Source organism: Achroia grisella, unplaced genomic scaffold (genome assembly GCF_030625045.1).
Source record: "Achroia grisella isolate CSIRO2021 unplaced genomic scaffold, CSIRO_AGI_Agris_v1 utg2167, whole genome shotgun sequence".
In the NCBI taxonomy this organism is placed as follows: domain Eukaryota; kingdom Metazoa; phylum Arthropoda; class Insecta; order Lepidoptera; family Pyralidae; genus Achroia; species Achroia grisella.
In genome coordinates, this window is record NW_026712716.1 from 482442 (window position 1) to 503492 (window position 21051).

At 33.2% G+C, this 21051-nt stretch overlaps 2 protein-coding genes across 2 annotated transcripts in view; one reads left to right on the forward strand and one right to left on the reverse strand.

The window, feature by feature from the left end:
- LOC131842365 (rho GTPase-activating protein 7) overlaps positions 1 to 21051 on the forward strand; it is a 396667-nt gene that overhangs the window by 303461 nt on the left and 72155 nt on the right. The window contains exon 2 of the mRNA XM_059190907.1: positions 7728 to 7799. Within this exon, the coding sequence (XP_059046890.1) occupies positions 7728 to 7799 (72 nt within the window). The remainder of the gene's footprint in view (positions 1 to 7727; positions 7800 to 21051) is intronic.
- LOC131842366 (histidine-rich glycoprotein-like) lies at positions 1058 to 1783 on the reverse strand. The gene has a single exon (XM_059190908.1). It carries the CDS (start codon positions 1781 to 1783, stop codon positions 1058 to 1060), a length of 726 nt encoding a protein of 241 aa, XP_059046891.1.

The following is a 21051-nucleotide window of genomic DNA, read 5'->3' on the forward strand; positions in this document are numbered from 1 at the left end:
TCTGTTAGCTCTCCTTTGCAATTGGAAAGTTACCAGGATGGTTTCCAGGAGGAATCGCGTGTAAGTCAACCTGACATGGTACATTGTCAGCTGTTAATTCTCCCCCGAAACCATATTAAATTCCTGGTGAATTTGCCATGATGGTCTACCGGACCTGACCTGGTCAAGTTTGATCTAGTCTGAAGTTACTATGAACATATCAAACATGATTTTTGAAATATCACTTTGTTAAGCGGATAAGTGCTACACAACTGACTATATTTTCAATTCTCAGTAGAATAATAAAAAACAATAATATATTTTTAGTAAAATATTTTTTAATATAACAATTTAATTACAGAAAAATGAAATACAGTTGTAAGGTAAAAAATAGAATGTAAATTTCTTATGCTCCATTTATGGTATGGGTTCCAGGGAGTCATTGCGAGAGTGTTTTAAGGAATCAAATATCCTCACCGTTGCTTCTCAATATATTTATGAAAATATCATGTATGCCAGAAGGAATATAGACAGTTTCAAAAGAGTTAGTGATTGCACTAATAAAAGCTTACGTAACAATAACAAACTAATTTTACCTAAATGTCGTTTGGCTAAAGTTAGTAATTCGTTTTATGGCAATTGCGTAAGGTTTTACAATAAAATACCAGAGTCTGTTATAAATCTGCCAGAAAAAAGATTTAAATGCCAAATAAAACAGTTCCTTTGCAAAAAAGCTTACTATAATATTGAAGAATTCGTTAACGATAATGTTTTTATAGAAACTTTAAATCTATAGCACTGACAATATTATCTGATTACATTAATAATGAGTGCGTAGCGACTTCTATGTTGATTATCGCATGCCTCTTACTTGTTATACTGTAATTATTTATATAAAAAAAACATCTATTAAAAAGAGCAACACACAAGTTTCTTGCTCATTCTTCTTTTGATGAATCTGCATTCCGAATGAGTGGTAGAATCAAAATATGACTATTCAAAAGTGCTTGTATTGAGGTTATTTGAATAAAGATTATTTATATTTCTATTTCTTACCCAAAGATCTAATGCTTCAGTCTTAATGTCCCTTCTTAAAACCCCAGTGCTTATGGTCCCCGTGCCCACCCTTCTCTCCATGACCATGGTCATGATGCCAATGCTTGTGATGACCATCTTCCTCATGATGACCCTTATGGCCATGTTGATGACCGCCATCTTCATGATGTTCCCCTTTACCGTGATGATGTTCGTGGTGTCCACCGTGCTTGTGTCCATGATTATGATGACCCCCTTTCTTATGACCCCCTTCATGATGGTGACCCCCTTTATGCTCATGATGGCCCTTATCACCATGGCTTTCGTGGAAGTGTGTCTCCTTTTTGAACTCGTTAAGCTTATCAACTTCGTGATGACCCTTCGTGTCATCTCCTTTCTCCCAATGACCGTCCTCCTTGTGTCCGTGTCCGTGATCACCTTTCTCACCGTGATGATGATGATGATGATACCCATCACCGTGATGATGATGCTTCTCATGACCGCCGTGGCCTTCATGGTGTCCTTTATAACCTCCATGATCATGTTGATCGTGATGGCCGTGGTGTTCACCGTGATGGCCTCTATGTCCTTTATGGTATCCTCCTTTATGATCACCATGATGATCACCATGATGATGATGTCCATGTCCTTTACCCCAGCCGTTGCCGTGGTGAGACGCTGCTGTTTCCAGGTCGGAGTCCCATTTTCCGATACCCATAGCACACACAGTTGCCAGGGTTACAAAAGAGAATACAATCAGACTTCTCATGGCTGGTCTTGTTGAATGATACCATCATTGGTGATAATGTATTTATATAGTAACAATGTTGCATCAATTTTGGCAAGTTCACGCTCAGTATTGTCAAGGTTGATGGATTGCACTTCCAGTTTAATGACCTGCAAGTGTACAGTTACTTCCACATTTAGATTGCAACATCAATATCATACATAAAATAATACTATATTATATACTAGCTGTGCTCGCGGTTTCGCCCGTGTCAAATTTATAACCAATATGTTGTTATGATGTTTAAGCTACATTACTGTAAAGTTTCATCAACATCCGTTCAGTAGTTTTTATGTGAAAGAGTAACAAACATCTATACTCGCAAACTTTTGCGTTTATAATATTACTAGGTACTCGCTACATGTATTATATATATAAAACCTTCCTCTTGAATCACTCTATCTATTAAAAAAACCGCTTCAAAATCGGTTGCGTAGTTTTTTTTAGTATGTCAAATATAATAAAGTACCGAAGTCTCTTGAAGACATCTTATAAATCTGTACTATTCAAGACTTTATATAAATTTATTTCCAACACTGTGAAGAAACTGTGATTGTTTTTGTTTTTGTACTTTATGTTGAGCTAAAAAGGACCTGTATCCAGAGCCGTAAAATATTAATAAATAAAAAAAAAGTATGTCAAATGAATTTAATGCAACAGAATAAGATTAATAACATAATGAGTTAAACTTTCGACTGTACCATATCTAGCGAGTGGTCAAACACACAACACATCTTACAGACGTGTGTGGTGCAGTGGCGGATACATTAGACTGGATACCATGTAAATGAATAATGACATATCTACTCCATCAGTAATACCGATCTTGGATGTCCGAATACTATATTTAGGATATGGTATATCCGTCTATATACTGACTCCGTAACACCCCGTGGTTTCACCCGTGTCAAATTTATTTCGGCTCTTCTGTACTGTAATATGTATATATTATTGTTAGGGTTGACATCAATATTGTAGAAAATCCGATATTTTAAAAAGATATTAAAGATGTTATGAGTTTGGTACTAATGAAGTACCCAATGTAGTATTTATAGACCGAACTAAGTTGTTTGTCATAAGATAACAGTTACTCCCGCTTCTCTCCCTACTATACTGACTTCGGTTTTTAAATACGGAGGTCGGTAGTTGAATAATTCTCTTTCGTTGGGTGAGCCGCGGCATTCAGTCGACGATTTTTCTAAAATAAAGGTAGCCTAAGTTACTTCTCATTATATCTGCTAACTACAATTAAAAGTCCCGTCAAAATCGGTCCAGCCATTTCAGAAATTAGCCGGAACAAACAGACAGATAGACAGACAAAAATTGTAAAAAATTTTATTTTGCTGTATGTATTAAAATATTCTTTATTGCACTTAAATACATTTGTAAGTATATTAATTACAGCTAATGTTAACAAAGGAGGAATGTATCGTATTTATATTCATATACATGTAGTAAAAAACGGTTATTACAATATTACAAACAGACACACTAATTTTATTTATATATATATATATATAACAAATATAAACAATGAATGTGTCCCATTAACTGACTGATAACTAGGTCTACGTGACCGGCAGACTGCCGCATCCAATCTTTTCACGGTTTATCTCCTCGCCTCTTCATACCTTTGTATCTGCTTTCCTCCATTATTTAGACATTAGTACACGTCAGCCCTACAATACTACTGATTGGCCCTCTGCCCTACAACGCTCTAAGAGCATATAAAGCCGTCCAGTATAACTAGACACTTAGTATCCAAAGATTTTCTTCCAAACTCCTCTTATTCATATGTTTACAGAGATCTGTAATGTTGGTCATCATGTATTAATATTTATTAGGTGAAAGTTTGATTTCCATACCATTGTCTATTCTAGTTAGGGATTTGACCGTTTGCGTAATGTAACGATTAAGTGGTATTTCACGATTTTTTTTTCACTCGGACGTCAGTTTTGTGGCAAATGACCCACACTTAATCGTTACATTACGCAACGGTTTCATTATTTATATGGTGAAAATAGATATAGAAATAATTATTCATTCAAATAGAAATAGAAATAGAAATAATCTTTATTCAAATAAACTCATTACAAGCACTTTTGAATAGTCATATTTTGATTCTACCACTCATTCGGAATGCAGATTCATCACAAGAAGAATGAGCAAGAAACTTGTGTGTTGCTCTTTTTGATAGATGTTTTTTTTATATAAATAATTACAGTGTAACAAGTAAGAGGCATGCGACAATCAACATAGAAATCGCTACGCACTCATTATTAGTGTAATCAGATAATATTGTCAGTGCTATGTATTTAAAATTTTTCTACAAAAACATTATTATCGTTAACGAATTCTTCAATTTTATAGTAGGCTTTTTTGCAAAGGAAGTGTTTTATTTGACATTTAAATCTTTTTTCTGGCAGATTTATAACAGACTCTGGTATTTTATTGTAAAACCTTACGCAATTGCCATAAAACGAATTACTAACTTTAGCCAAACGACATTTAGGTAAAATCAGTTTGTTATTGTTACGTAAGCTTTTATTAGTGCAATCACTAACTCTTTTGAAACTGTCTATATTCTTCCTGGCATACATGATGTTTTCATAAATATATTGAGAAGCAACGGTGAGGATATTTGATTCCTTAAAGCACTCTCGCAAAGACTCCCTGGAACCCATGCTATAAATGGAGCGAATGGCCCTCTTTTGTAAAATAAATATTGTATTTATATCAGCTGCTTTGCCCCATAACAAAATACCATACGACATAATGCTATGGAAATAGCTAAAGTACACAAGTTTAGCCGTTGCCACGTCTGTTAATTGTCTAATTCTTCTTACCGCATAAGCGGCAGAACTAAGTCGACTCGCTAATTTAGTAATATGGGCACCCCATTGCAACTTGGAATCTAATGTGATACCTAGAAATACAGTATCATCCACAAAATTAATAGGTTTATTGTCCAACATGATTTTTGAATCTACCGGCCTTACATTGGGGAGAGTAAATTTGATACATTTAGTTTTATTTGCATTTAGTAACATATTATTAGCCGTAAACCATTTTAAAACATAAGAAAGAGCACCGTTTACTTCGTCCAAATCATCAATATGTCGATTGACTTTGAATACTAATGAAGTATCATCAGCAAAACAGAACTATGTCAGCTATCTTTTCTACCATATAAGGAAGATCATTTATGTAAACTAAAAATAAGAAAGGACCTAAAATGGAGCCCTGAGGAACACCCATTTTAATACTAGTTCCTTCAGACTTTACACCATTTATTTCGACAACTTGCATTCTATTATTTAGATAGGATTTCATCATGCTTTGTGCTTCATATCTAATACCGTAATGTTCAAGTTTGAGCAAAAGTGTTTCATGTTCAACGCAATCAAATGCTTTTGAAAGATCGCAAAATACACCGACTGCATCCTGAGACCTCTCCCAAGAATCAAATATATATTTAATGAGAGCTACACCGGCATCAGTAGTTGATTTACCGGCCGTGAAACCAAATTGTCGACTGTGAAGCAGTTTATTTACTTTAAAGTGTTGTAGCATTTGATTGAGCATAATTTTTTCAAACACTTTACTCAATACTGGTAAGATAGATATAGGCCTATAATTACCTACCACAGTTTTTTCTCCTGACTTAAAGAGTGGAGTTATTTTGCTATGTTTCATTAAATTGGGAAAAACACCGTCAGAAATACATTTATTGAAAATAATTACTAAATATGGAGCAATAACATCTATAGCGGTGTTAATAACTTTAACAGACATGCCCCAATGGTCTTCAGTATTTTTTAAATTTAATTGTTTAAATGTTTTAGTAATTGTAGCAATGTCAATAAATGTAAATTTAAATGTAACCGGACAAGAAACAACATTATCAATAAGGAATGATTTAGCTGTACCAGGAGAAGAGTCCAAAGAGGAAGTAATATCAGTTGGAATATTAGCGAAAAAATTTTCAAAAATATTGACAATTTCTTTTGTGGACGTTACTAGTTTATCATTATAATTTAGCGTAAAATCGTTATATGGACTTTTAACTTTGCCAGTTTCTTTGTTAATAATATTCCACACTGTCCTTATCTTATCCTTGGACTCTTTAATTTTTTTATTTAGATAATTAGACTTTGCTACATTACATACCTTTTTAAAAGTTTTTGAGTATCTTTTTACATAATTTACGAATGTACTATCGAAACGGTATGTTTTTTTGAGCATATAAATCAAATAATATATTTCTACTTTTAAGAATTCCCTTTGTAACAATACTAAATATTATTACTTGTAAGAATGGGTTTCTTGGGGTACTACACAAGCTCAAATAATAGAATTAAAAACAACCAATTCTAGAAGATTCAGTACTGTTATTGAAATATATATAAATAACTATTTAAATTAGTGAAAGTTTCACTCTCTTGTTGAGTATTTTAATGTAAGAATTAATTATATTTCAGTTAGTACTTACAATATTTGGTTAGTGGGTAATTATTTTTTTTCCTCGACGCACAACTTGAATTCACTTTTAAGATTAACACAATATTAACATGTAACACAAAATAAGTAATAATAAAGGAATGTTATAATAATTTAAATTGAATTACGCGATAACATGTACAAGATTGATGTAAATATAAGTTTATTACGAACTTTGACAGTTGACCGGTAAGAAATATTTATGTGTCGATTTTTGTACACAAATACTATATAAAAATGAACACAAACAACAATCGATACTTTTTATAGCTTAAACTCACTAATTATATCAATTACACTAAAAAAATTGAGTAATAAATTAGATAAAAGTATTTAATTATTAGGGCCAGCTGACAAAGACAGGTATCGGTAATGTTGCCAGTCGAGGAAAAAAAAGTAAATAAACATCATTGAACAGAGATTAAGTGCGTAGCGGTTTCTATGTTGATTGTCGCATGCCTTATCCTTGTTGTTAATTAAATATAAGTAAATCATTATTTGTTTAAAAGAGCAACACACTAGTTTTTTATTCTTCTTGTGATGAATCTGCATTCCGAATGAGTGGTAGAATAAAAATGTCATCATCATCATCTCAGCCCGGAACACGTTCACTGCTGGACATAGGCCTCCCCCAAAGATCTCAACGACGATCGAGCCTGCGCTGCTAGCATCCATCGCCTTCCAGCGATCTTGACCAGATCCACAGTGCGTCAAGATCTAGTCATCTGGGCAAGATTTAAGTATTAACAATGTCATAACACCACTATAGATCGACCACGCATTTTTTACACCACTTTTATTTGTACTAATCAAATCAAATCAAAATATCTTTATTCATGTAGGTCTATTACAGACATATGACTGACGAGAAACTCAGCTCGTATTCTTTTCAAATAAATGTTGTACACGTTTACAATAACACAGATTTACTTTTTAAATTCAAATTTGGGAGAATAGAGTGACCACCAGCATATGCTATAGCAATTTTGCCAAAAGGAAATAGTCTAATCAGTGTTCGTGACCAGAAAAGACCAGTCCTCACAAGCAATGAGCACTATGTTAATTTTCCAAAATAACAATACATATATATGTTACTAATAATCAAATATAACATACTTACATATTATCATTACTTATTGTATATATTATATTTAAGTCTCTAATTTTTGTGTATCGCGTTTGTAATTACCGAATAATTGTTATTTTATTTTTTATTACAACTTTTATAGTAACACTCAATACATTACGAATTTTATTCAAAATTGTTTGTTAGTTTATCATAACTTGGTCTACTCTGAAGCATATTACAGGTTTTTGGCTCAGGAAAAATTATATACTACATCCGGCCTTAGGTTGTAAACCTTATCAGAAAGAGTTTTATATATATTGAATATATTTGTTAATATAAAAAAATTGCTTGTTACAGAGATCGAAGCAACGGAGGCCTGCAAATGGCTGCGGGCTGCTGGCTTTCCGCAGTATGCGCAGATGTACGAAGGTATGTTGATGTTTAGAGATTTTTTTTTAATTTAGGAAGATTAACGTTGTAATTTTACATGTTACTTGTCATATAAAATTGTCGTATGCCAATTAATAATCTTCGCCAATAGTATTACCAGATTAAATTTTTCATTAGCCAATTTTAACATATTGAAGTAATCACGTGACAGTGTTTCAGTTGTAGTTATACAGTACAAGTAAATAGACCAATGTTAGGGAAAATACTCTCTGCTACCATAATGTTAGGGAAAGTACTATGTATATATATAGGGAAAAATATGTGTGGAAGCGTCTGTCACGTACCTGTATAGTTCTGCGGATTTCTTGGACTTCAGGGTCTCGAAGATATCTTCGCTAGCTTTCCAGTTTCACAGTAGGTTTAACACAGTTCTAATTTATTTCAATTCACAATAAAGGCGCGCGCGCGTCATGGCCGCCGTACGTTCAGATCAGTACTGTAGGTAAGGGAGGGGAACAGAAACCGCGGGAACACAAACTAACGGACTCAAATATAATAATCTGTGCTTACGATGGTACAGGGTTGATTTTGATCAACTAACATACCCACAAGTAGCGATGTATCCACAGAATACACAAATAAAGTACAGATTTCGCAGTTTAATTGTGCGAAATGGGAAATATCGAATATATTTGACATTACGAGCCTGTCGACTAATCGTAAATACATAAGTATTTTCCATAAGTCTACAGGCGCGATCTAGCACACCGTTTTATTTCCGATGGATGGAGTTTTAATTACAAGTTGGACACATTTTGACGGCCTCGGTGGTCTAGCGGTTTAGCACACCGCCTTACTACCGATGGTCGCGGGTTCGATTCCTCGCATGGCACAAACATTTGTATTCATGAGTATGATTGTTTGTATCGCTCTGGGTGTTTTCTATGTATAATATGTATGCATTTACGAAAAAAAAAAAATATCTATGTATCAGTTGTCTAGTACCCATAACACAAGCTCTAGCTAGCTTAACTTGAGTCTAGATGGCGCTGTGTGAATTATCCTGAGGTTGAGGTTAAGGTTAAGAATTTATGAGTACAAGTGTTTGTATCAGTATGGGTATTCACCAGGACAATTCCCACAGCGCCATCTAGTTCAAGCTAAGCTGTACTTGTGTTATGTTTACTAAACAATACTGATAGAAATACTTTAAAACTGGAATCAAAGCCGTGTGTTAAACTAGGTCAAGGCTGTGAGTAGAATACGTAGGCATGTCCAATGGTTACTGGTTCGATTCCTCGCTCGGTACAAACATTTGTATACATAAGTAGGTTTATTTAAATCTCTGAGTATATGTTTTTTTTCTATATTATGTAGGTATTTAAAAAATGTGTCTATATATTATATCAGTTGTCTAGTACCCATAACACAAGCTCTGATTAGCTTTGGACTAGATGGCGCTGTGTGATAGAGAATACGATCCCGACAATTTTTTTTAATCTCGGTATTTCGGTATTACTGATCCATTGAGGAATGCAGTGGCAATGAAAAGTCAGCAAATTATTTTCAATCATCTATTTTTATTTTCATAATAGGTAATGTTAAATATACATTTAGTTCGTTTCGTTTCAAAAACACAAATTTTATTATTTAAATTATTAACCGGGTCTTAACACGAATAATTTTATGGCAAATAAAGGCCGTGGTCAGCTCGTGACCACGGCTAGTGCAACCTAGTCGAAACGTCGAGAGAGGTAAATACCTTTATTTGCCATAAAATTATTCGTGTTAAGACCCGGTTAATAATATAAATAGTGTATAGTAAACACAAAAGTTTAAAACAAATTTTATTAATTCGTAAAAAATTTTGTTAGTCCCTAAAATCCCAGGATTCGTTAGACAAAATCTCGAGTTTTCTGGACCGAAATTTCGATCAGGATCCTTTATGTGTGAATTGTCCTGAAACATTATTATAACATCTTAGTCCTCAATAATGGTAACCCAAAATTGGTACTAAGGGAAATTAGTACCAATTTTGGGTTACCATTCTTGTTAGGGGTACATTATAATAATAATAATAATCTCAGGACAATTCACACAGCGCCATCTAGACTCAAGTTAAGCTAGCTAGAGCTTGTGTTATGGGTACTAGATAACTGATACATATACATAGATATTTTTTTTTGTAAATACATACATATTATACATAGAAAACACCCAGACCGATACAAACAATCATACTCATGGATACAAATGTTTGTGCCGTGCGAGGAATCGAACCCGCGACCATCGGTCGTAAAGCGGTGTGCTAGACCGCTAGACCACCGATCGTCGAATTAGTCATTAAATTAGTCCTCATTTATAACAACCCCCTTCCCCTCTTCATCAATTTGTATTCCAAATTTGGTGATGAATATTGGAATTCCACAACATTTTTATCAATAAGATTATTATTGTTGCCGAGTACAATAGCAGACCCTACCTGTCCCTATAACCTATTAATCATGTCAATCGGTGAGCCATGTCATTTGTCCTGCACATTATACAGGCTGATCCACTCTGCTCATGTTCAGGTTGTAATAATAATATTATTTACGTGTTATAATTACAGCTGTAATTATTTTGTATGGCAATTTCGAAAGCCAATTACAACTTTTCACAATTTTGTGCGGAACGTTACTTTTTATAAAACAAGCTGACACAAACGTTGTTTTGCGATATAAATTAAAATCGCTATTAAAAGATAAGGGTTTGTTGGTAGACGGGTGTAAAGTAAAATTTAGAGTTGTGTGTATTTTTAATGCAACATTGTATAAAAATACAAAAAAAAATAAAATAAAATGTTAGGGAATGCCAGACTATATAAAAATAAACACAATAAATTGTGTCCAAAAAATAAAAAAGAAAATTAGGGATGGAAAACCCTTATCGCTTAAGGGCATGAAAAATAGATAGTAGCTGATTCTCAAACCTACTGAATGTGCGTATAAACTCGATAAAAATCGGTCAAGCCGTTACGAAGGAGCTTAACTAACATTGTGACACGAGAACTTTATATACATATAACATATACAGTAATATTTGAAAAACTAGAGACATTAACAAAAATTAAATAATATATACCTATAGCATAGTTTTAACATATTTATATATGTATATAATTAAAATTAAAACATACTGTATAAGTTAAAATAAGTAGATGATCTCTTGATGAGATGCGATCCCCAATTGAGTACTATTCTTATCTCATGACGATAGATTTATGTGGACATTACCCCAGACGCGGGTGTGATGTTATCCAGATAACTCTTTGAAATCTAATATAACTGTGAAACATTAACGAGGTTTCATTTTCTTGTAATTAATTATATAATATACTAGCTGTACCGGTGACTTCGTCCGCGTGAAATTTGACAAAAAAGTTAATTAGAGAATTATTCTAAAATAAAAGTCTAATTATTCCTTATTACATCAGCTACCTGCCAATGAAAATCCCGTCAAAATCGGTCTAACCATTTCAGAGATTAGTCTGAACAAACAGCTAGACAGACAGACAGACAAAAATTGTTATTTTGGTGTATGTACCGGATTTATAATATATTCATATGCATGTAGTAAAAAACGGTTATTTCAATATCACTAACAGACACTCTAATTTTATTTATATGTATAGATTGTTCACGTAATCACTTCTTATTATTGAGTTTAAAATTAATTTCATTCAGGATTCATTATCCTGAATGGAATTCATACAAAAATTAATATTACAAAGACCTGAGTCGAGGTTTGAACCCAGTATAGCAGTATACTCAGATTGAAATCGCTCCATAAGTCCTTCCTTGGTTTGGATTGCCATCTACACTCGCCCCTATCGTCCGGTGAAGCTGTAAAGGCCAGCTGCGGTCAACAGCATTAGAGTAGTCCGAAAAAAAACTCTAAAAACAGTATAAGTAGAGCATATTATGTCATTAACGTACGCACACACCGTAAACAATGGGTTATGTATCGGAGATAAGATTCACAAATATGGTGATGATATGTTACCTTGATATCATGATAACAAACAGTGTTATCCGTTACAAGCGTACTCGAAAAACAATATTAGTGAGCTGGAATCGTGCGAATTCTTCTGCGTTATATTTACCTAGTATATATATATATATAACTAGTTGTTCCCGCGACTTTGTCCGTGTGAAATATAACTTTATTTTTCTAAAATAAAAGTAGCCTAAGTTACTTCTTATTACATTAGCTACCTGCCAAAAAAAATCGCGTCAAAATCGGTCCCTCCATTTCAGAGATTAGCCGGAACAAACAGACAGATAAAAATTGTAAAAAATGTTATTTTGGTGTATGCACCGTATTTATATTATTTATTATATTCATACGCATGTAGTAAAAAACTGTTATTTCAATATTACAAACAGACACACCAATTTTATTTATATGTATAGATATATACACTAGCTGACCCGGTAGGCCAGATCCTGGTTGGTAATTTGTATTCACACGTTTCGACTTGTAAAATGTGAACTTACAAGGATTGTTTAAAAGAGCAACACACAAGTTTCTTGCTTATTCTTCTTGTGATGAGACAGCTTTCCGAATAAGCGGTAGATTTAAAAAAAATGTTGACTATTCAAAAGTGCTTAAATTAAGTTTATTTGAATAAATGATTTTCTATTCTATTCTATTCTGCGCAGGCATGCACACCCCTCTATGAAAGTGAAAAAATGTAAAAATGTTTATTTCTTTAAAAAAGAGATTCAATTCAAGAAAAGAGCTTATGCCTTTTTAAAAGGCCGAAACGTACTTGCAATTCCCCTGGTGTTGCGGGTGCTCATGGGCGGCGGTAATCACTTACCATCAGGTGAGCCGCTTGCTCGTTTATCCCCTGTGTTATAAAAAAAAACAGATGTCAAACAATGTCTGGTACATCCCGCTCTTCCATATACATTGTCATATGTGTTTGTTTTTTGATTATTTTGTACATTAGATACCTAATATTATAAACTAAAGCAAAAGTTACTTATATCTAAATATATATAACTCAAAGGTGACTGACATAGTGATCTATCAACGCACAGCCCAAACCACTGGACGGATCGGGCTGAAATTTGGCATGCAGGAAGATGTTATGACGTAGGCATCCGCTAAGAAAGGATTTTGATTAATTCTACCCCCAAGAGGATAAAATAGGAGATGAAAATTTGTATGAAACTTTGTCAATGTCAACCCGATCGGGCTGAGACTTTGTATACATAAAGCTACTATGACGTAGGCATCACCTATGAAAGGATTTTGATAAATACCACCCCTAAGGGGATAAAATAGGTGATGAAATTTTGTATGAAAGTACTGGAATGCCGACTATACCTAATAATAATACTTCTTAACGCGAGCGAAGCCGCGGGAAAAAGCTAGTATAATAATAATTTTACATGCGGCATGTTTGTATTAATGTCCACGTGTTAGTTGGAATATATTCATCTATTTTAAAAGAAAATCCAAACTAATATATCACTTTACCTTTTACATTTAACAATATCAAGTTAATTATCCTTTGGTATCAAAGTAACCGGTCCCACCCCTTACCATAAACGGTTTAGTATTGATATTAATACTAAACCGTTTATGGTAAGGGGCCATACCATACCATACCACTAGTTAGATTGGGCCCGTTGACCGCTCCCAAGCTGGACCTGTAAAAAATACACTATAAACCAGGTATGGTCTTGATGACTGCTACTTCTGGAGCTGGTAATCCGTGATCCGTAGGTGTGACGTAGTGACGACGCCTCCACCAAGTTGTCGGGGCGCAGCAGTAGACTGATACAATACACATACACACCGTACCGCACACCATAGCGTACCATAGCATACCGTAGGACCGGTTACTTTGATCATCATCATTGCCTTGCCTTCATCCCATTATTTGTGGTCGGCTCAGTATGTCATTCTCTTCCACTGCTCTCTATCGGTCGTCATATCTGAGCATACTCTTCTTTTATTCCTATCATCTTTCACACAATCCATCCATCTTTTCTTAGGGCGTCCCCTCCCTTTACATCCATCCACATTCATATTATACACTTTCCATAACACATGATCCTCGTTCCTCCACATAACATGCCCATACCAGCTCAATCTGATAATACATCTGTATTTGTGTATTTGATGACATTCTTCATAAATACTGAACTACCAACCATGTCTAACTATAGTGATTTAATATAAAAAAATATAATTCAAAATTCAAAACATCTTTATTCATGTAGGTCTATTACAGACTTTTATGATATGTCAAATCTTCACTTACCATAAGGTGAAACACCGTTTGTTTGCAGTTCAAATTACTTAAAAAAACGTCAAAGTTAAAAAAAAATCAAAATTCAGGTCTATTATAGACTCTTATGATATGTCAAATCTACCGTCAGTTCGGAATGATTTCGAGATGAGAAGAACTGACAAGAAACTCAACTCGTGTTCTTTTCAAATAAATGTTGTACATGTTTACAATAATGCAGAGTCATTTAAATTCAAATTTGGGAGAATAGAGTGACCACCAGCATATGCTATTGCTATAATTAGTCTATTCGATTTCGTAAATAAAAAGAAATCAGATAAAAAATATTTAATAATTCCTAAAGGACCTTCTAGGCTGAAGATCGTACTCAGTGGCGTCCCAGATAAATACATACGCAGGTATTTGGTTGCTTGTATCACAGTTTAATTGCACTGTTATCTGATTGTGATAAACTAAAAATTGTTCAATAACGTACAGAGTGCGATTACACTTGCATCATGTCTCAATTCTAAGATAAAATGCAATGATTCTGTTAACTATGAGTCATTGAATTCTTGTGGTATAATGACTAAACGTATCAATACTGTAGTACTGACTGATTTAGATGACGTCATCTCGGTAAGAATAAATACTTTATTTTCTGATAAATACGCAAAGAATAAAGAAAGAAATAGTATAGAAGAGAATGTAAATATAGAACAATATATTATTTTATATTTAGAAGGAGAAGGATGGAAAGATAAAATAAGAAATGAAGAGGTGCTCGTAAGGATTAAAGAAAAGAGACAGATCATAGATATTATTGAGAATAGGCGGGGGAAAATGTTGGGGCACGTGATACGACACGACGAACTAATTAATAACTAGTCGCCCCGGCGTCGCCCGGGTGTACATGTATTATACATATAGACCTTCCTCTTGAATCACCCTATCTATTAAAAAAAACCGCTTCAAAATCCGATGCGTAGTTTTAAAGATTTAAGCATACATAGGGACGGACAGACAGCGACAGTTACTTTGTTCTATAACATGTAATAATAATGATATTATCGAAGGGAAAATAGATGGAAAAAGAGAAAAAGGAAGACCAAGACACAGCTATATCAAGCAAGTTAAAGAAAAAGTTGGAGTCGTGTCATATCAACAGCTAAAAGGACTTATGGAAAATCGTGGAAGGTGGCGGGAGCTCCACCGACAAGAGCACAGCTCTTAAATAATGAATGAATATTTAAAAAAACATTATGATATTTGTTTTAGCCGTAAAGTGAAATAAATGGCCATTTATAAATGATATCAATATTGAATGATTTAGTTAACGTAATTACGTTATTTTTTTTCTATTTATTACGCACAAAATAGAAATGTAAATAGTGTAATAGGGAATGGATAAATAGAACAATATTTTATTTTAAGTGCGAAAAATAACTGTATTTTGCTTTGGCTGTACAATAAAATAAAAAACCATTCAAAAGTACTTATAATTAAGTTAATTACAATAAGCGGGATTTTATATTTATATTCTAACAAGATGTGTCCGCGACTTCGTCCGCATAAATTGTCGATACTTCCATATAACATTTCATCCCCCCTTTCAACCCCTTACAACCCTTTTTTCGGATTAAAAAGTAGCCTATGTCCTTTCTCAGGTTGTAGACTATATGTGTACCAAATATCATTTAAATCGATTCAGTAGTTTTGACGTGAAAGTGAGACAGACAGACAGACAAACAGTTACTTTCGTATTTATAATATTAGTAAGGAATATATATCCTTCCATATCATCTTATAAGTATTATAAATGCTAAAGTTTGTCAGTATTTATTTATTTATTTAAGATAAGATATAGATGAATAGTATGTATGAATGTTTGTTACTCTTTCACACAAAAACTACTCAACGGATTTTGATGAAACTTTACAGTAATATAGCTTATATATCAGAACAGTACATAGGCTATAAATTTCACGCGTCTGATATTATTATATATCTGTTACTGATATTAACAACAGAGTTATAACTTTAAGTGGATAACTACCGGTTTATGGGTTTGTAAATAGTATAATTTACAGTTAAATCTACCACAATAGGATTTAAATAACAAGGGAAAGTGTCCACCCTTGTCGGTCGTTGGTAAACATTATTTAACGTCATACTTTGAACAAACAAAACATCACCGATTAGTCTTATCTTGCTCAGGTAAATATTTCTTCATTATGACTAAATTCCTCAACGATACACACAAAAATCAACTACAACCGTCGGTTATAAAGTTTAATATACAATGATATGGATATCGCATCGTTACGTGAAGTATAAAAAATATAATGTTTGTACAGTAGATAATGGATGTTAGAAGTTATGGAATAGAAGCGGTTTTTCAGTGATGGCGTGTTGGGTAGGCCTTTGGGGTAGGGGGTCGAAATAAGTGACGGATAGCACGAAACTGTCAAAATATTTTTTATTATCACTGTAGGTATAGTATAGTTGAGTAGTTTGGCCCGACAGTGGTGGTAAACGGTCGTATCACAAAATATTAATGACTCGTATAATGAAACATGGCCATTGTGAATTAAAGTGTAAAAAAAGTTATATATTAAATATATAAATATAATATTTATTAAATGGACTTATGATTAATTGTTATCACAATAAATTGTGTTGTTTTACCGGGACTTTGCACGAAGATATACAATTTTAATAGGTATGTAAAGTTTTTGTTAATTGTTCAATTATGTAGATTTTTTTATATGATTTCATATTTCATATTTCCTTATTTCATATTACTTTATTCACAAATGTAACAAATCTCGTTACACAACAGCATGTCAATAGTAATTACATTTTTAAGATAATTATGTCACAATTACAATTTTAAGTATTCAAAATAATAAATTAAATAATATATAACATAGTAATAAAAGTCACTTAATGGAAAATGTCATAATTGTACACTGGAATTCATATATTCCGTTACATTGTAAAAAGGATGTTGCTCGAAATATGATTTTATTTTGTTCTTAAATTCTGTTGATGTTAATTGCATTGTTTTATTTGATAGTTTATTGTACATTTTTATTTTTAAGTAAATACCTTGTTTTATTGTTTTTGCAAGTCGTAATCTTGGTAATTCTAATTTATGTCCATTTCGTGTCATGTAATTATGTTGTTAACTATAGAATAATATATATATATTGAATAGAGTTTCTATTTTTCTACTGTTACTGTAAGTGTAGTGTAGTGTAGTGTGTAATGTTTTGTTTTGATATTAATTAATTTAATTTTACTTACCGTTTGATATACAGACCGCCACGAGTAAAATTTCGTTAAAACAGAAATTTCGGGAACATTATTTAAATTTGTAACTTTTTTACTTTCCTTCTACCTTTTTCACATCTTTCTGTTATTTCCCTATAGTTCTCTCTATATATTTTTTTTCTTACTTTTTCAATTTGAGGCTGTACTTATAATTTAATTATCAGGTCATTATGTATTTATTTATATATTTATGGATGTATATTACAATTGAAATTTATATTCCGCCGTCTGTTCGCAAATTTTTTTTAACTACGTAACGGATGTTAATGCAGTTTACAGCAATAGAGTGATTCATGAGGAAGGTATGAATAATAAATTTACACCCGTGCTAAGCCGGGGCGAGTAACTAGTTATTTACAAATAATAATAATAATAATCTCAGGACAATTCACACAGCGCCATCTAGTCCCAAGTTAAGCTAGCTAAAGCTTGTGTTAGGGGTACTAGATAACTGATACATATACATAGATATATTTTTTTCGTAAAGACATACGTATTATACATAGAAAACACCCAGACCGATACAAACAATCATACTTATGAATACAAATGTTTGTGCCGTACGAGGAATCGAACCCGCGACCATCGGGCGTAAAGCGGTGTGCTAGACCGCTAGACCACCGAGGTCGTCATTAATGTGTATGATACCATTCAGATAGTTAACGAAATTCACAAATAAATACAGTGGTTCCTAAGATTACGTTGAATTCTTCTAATCAAGATATTATATCAAAATTATCTCATTTCACGTTTTATTATGAAATTATATGTTGTTCGCCATTTTTTTTAATGTGTTTACATATGGTTATCTTTGAGGGCGCCGATAATATTAGATACAGATAATAAATATATAGTATCGTAACATAGTATAAAACAAAGTCGCTGTCGTTGTCTGTCTGTATATATGCTTAAATCTTTAAAACTACGCAATGGATTTTGATGCGGTTTTTTAATAGATAGAGTGATTCAAGAGGAGGTTTATATATATATATATTACATGTAAACTCGGGCGAGGCCGGGGTGGGTAGCTAGTATAGTATATACTTACTAAAACTCGATACTTATACGTTTAATTAAGCCTGTTTTTCTATTTGATAACCTCGGTGGTCTAGTGGTTTAGCACATCGCTCTACTTTCAATAGTCGCGGGTTCGATTCCCCACACACAATCAATTGAAAAAACCACCCCTGCCCATCACCCGCTTTCAGTTCTTACCTAATAGTTAGCTGGCAGAGAACACCATATGGTATTAGGTTCGCAAATTGTACAACAAAGAATAAATAAAACAACTAGCTTTTGCCAGCGTCTTCGCTCGCGTTAATTTATCCCCTTAGGGGTGGAATTTATCAAAATCCTTTCTTAGGGGATGCCTACGTCATAGTAGCTTTATGCATGCAAAGTCTCAGCCCGATCGGTTTAAAATTGACAAAATTTCATACAAAATTCCATCCCCTATTTTATCCCCTTGGGGGTAGAATTAATCAAAATCCTTTCCTAAGCGGATGCCGACGTCATAATATCTACCTGCATGCTAAATTTCAGCCCGATCCGTCCAGTGGTTTGGGCTGTGCGTTGTTAGATCACTATGTCAGTCATCTTTGAGTTATATATATTTAGATAAGGGCTCTTAAATTCAGGGCTAGTTATACTAATCCTAATTATGATTTCGCTTAGTAACTGAACCTCGCCCAGGCATTTTGAATATGCTGTGTAAATAGTGTAAGCATTACAAGGTTATGATATAGATACAGCTGTAATGATTATTTAGCACGCAGACTTCAAACATATTTTTTAGAGCGAAGGTCATGGAAGAACAGACACACCTGTAATGTGGTCGTTATATTTAATACGACCTCTGTTAGTCTATATTACAGATTACTTTACATACAGAGCAACACACAAGTTTCTTGCTCATACTTCTTGTGATGAGTCTGCATTGCGAATGGGCAGTAGAATAAAAAAATGTGACCTATTCAAAAGTGCTTATATCAAGTTTATTTTAACTAAAGATTATTTCTATTTCTATAGATTTTTCGTCATGTGTTTGAAGCGTTTTTTTTCTTATATAGTAAAATATATTAACATAGAATTTCAGTTCAGATATTGAACTCGTTTTCAAAACAATGAATCTTTTTACGCGAGCAATGAATTTGGTAACAATCTTCACTTAAAACGACAGCTAAATTCAGTCAGAGACAATCGACTAGTTACATATACTAGTGGTCGCCCAGTGGTCGAAATTTGACCATAATTAACTAGCATTCATTCAGACCATAGACAAATAATATTACCTAAAGATAAACAATATAATATAATATATTATATATAATATCAGAACAATTCACACAGCGCCATCTAGACACAAGTTAAGCTAGCTAAAACTTGTGTTATGGGTACTAGACAACTGATACAAATATATAGATTTTTTTTCGTAAATACATACATCATTACATAGTATAAAACAAAGTCGCTATCGCTGTCTGTCCGTCCCTATGTATGCTTAAATCTTTACAACTACGCAACGGATCTTGAAGCGGTTTGTTTTAATAGGTAGAGTCATTCAAGAGGAAGGTTTATATACTATAATACATGTACACCCGTGCGAAGCCGCAGCGAATAACTAGTATTATATATAAAAAAGAGTATATCAACGTTTCCATTATCATCCATGAAAGAAAGAAAGAAAAAAAAAAGAAAGATAGAAAGAAAGAAAAATTATTTATTCAGTGCTTTTCAACAATGTTACAACATAAGAAACAAGCAAACGAAAATTCTGCACTAATTCTCTATATAAACTATAAGTACGAAATTTCGTACTCCACAGTCCGCTTTCTTTAAATGGAGTACAAAGTTGCTTCATATATTAATATATGGAGTAACACTATCTTGACACTGTTTATATGATTTTTTATATTGTTATTCCCAAAAAAGGGCATTGTGATAAAGGCATTTGAGTGGGTTCCATTACCACATCCACTGGCCCTTGCAGATGCTTCTGCACTTGCAGATTGGTTTTCAATCTGTGCTCTGCTATATACCTAACTTATATATATATATTTCCCATTCCATTCAACCACTTTCTGTTTTTACCCAATGGTCAGCTGGTAGAGAAAGTCATATAGTATTAAGCTGTCTAATTGTACATATATATTAAATAGTGGAATGAAGATTAAATAAAGTAAATTCACTAATTGAAGTCAAATCTTCTAAATTTTTAAAAAGCAAAAAAAAAATTTTTTTCAAGCTAAATTTATCTTCGAAATAAATTTATAAGGTGCCCTTAGTATATAGAGGTATCCAAGCAGATGACTTTTTTTTTAATAAAAAAAAACTTTGTAATAAGTCTAGTCTTGTGCATATCACATTCCTCGCAAATAAACGTTTCATTTAATTTCTCTAATCATATGGAAAATTACAAAATAATGGTTCAAGACAACAATATCGACAGATTGATGTTCAGCATATCAGTACGCACGTGCGAAACCGCGGTGAACAGCTAGTTTAAAATAAACTGAGATGAGAATGGAAAAATAAACGTACATCAAAGTAAATCGATCTACAAGGTGAAGGTCACGATGATCAATTGAACTTCTGTTTATACAATGGTAGTCTGTAACAACGTGGAATTGAACCCAGATGCAAAGGCAGCGGAGTAAACACTCCGCTCCG

Excerpts from the sequence above, each read along its gene's own strand:
- LOC131842366 (XM_059190908.1), bottom strand. The coding sequence starts at position 1,783 with ATGAGAAGTCTGATTGTATTCTCTTTTGTAACCCTGGCAACTGTGTGT.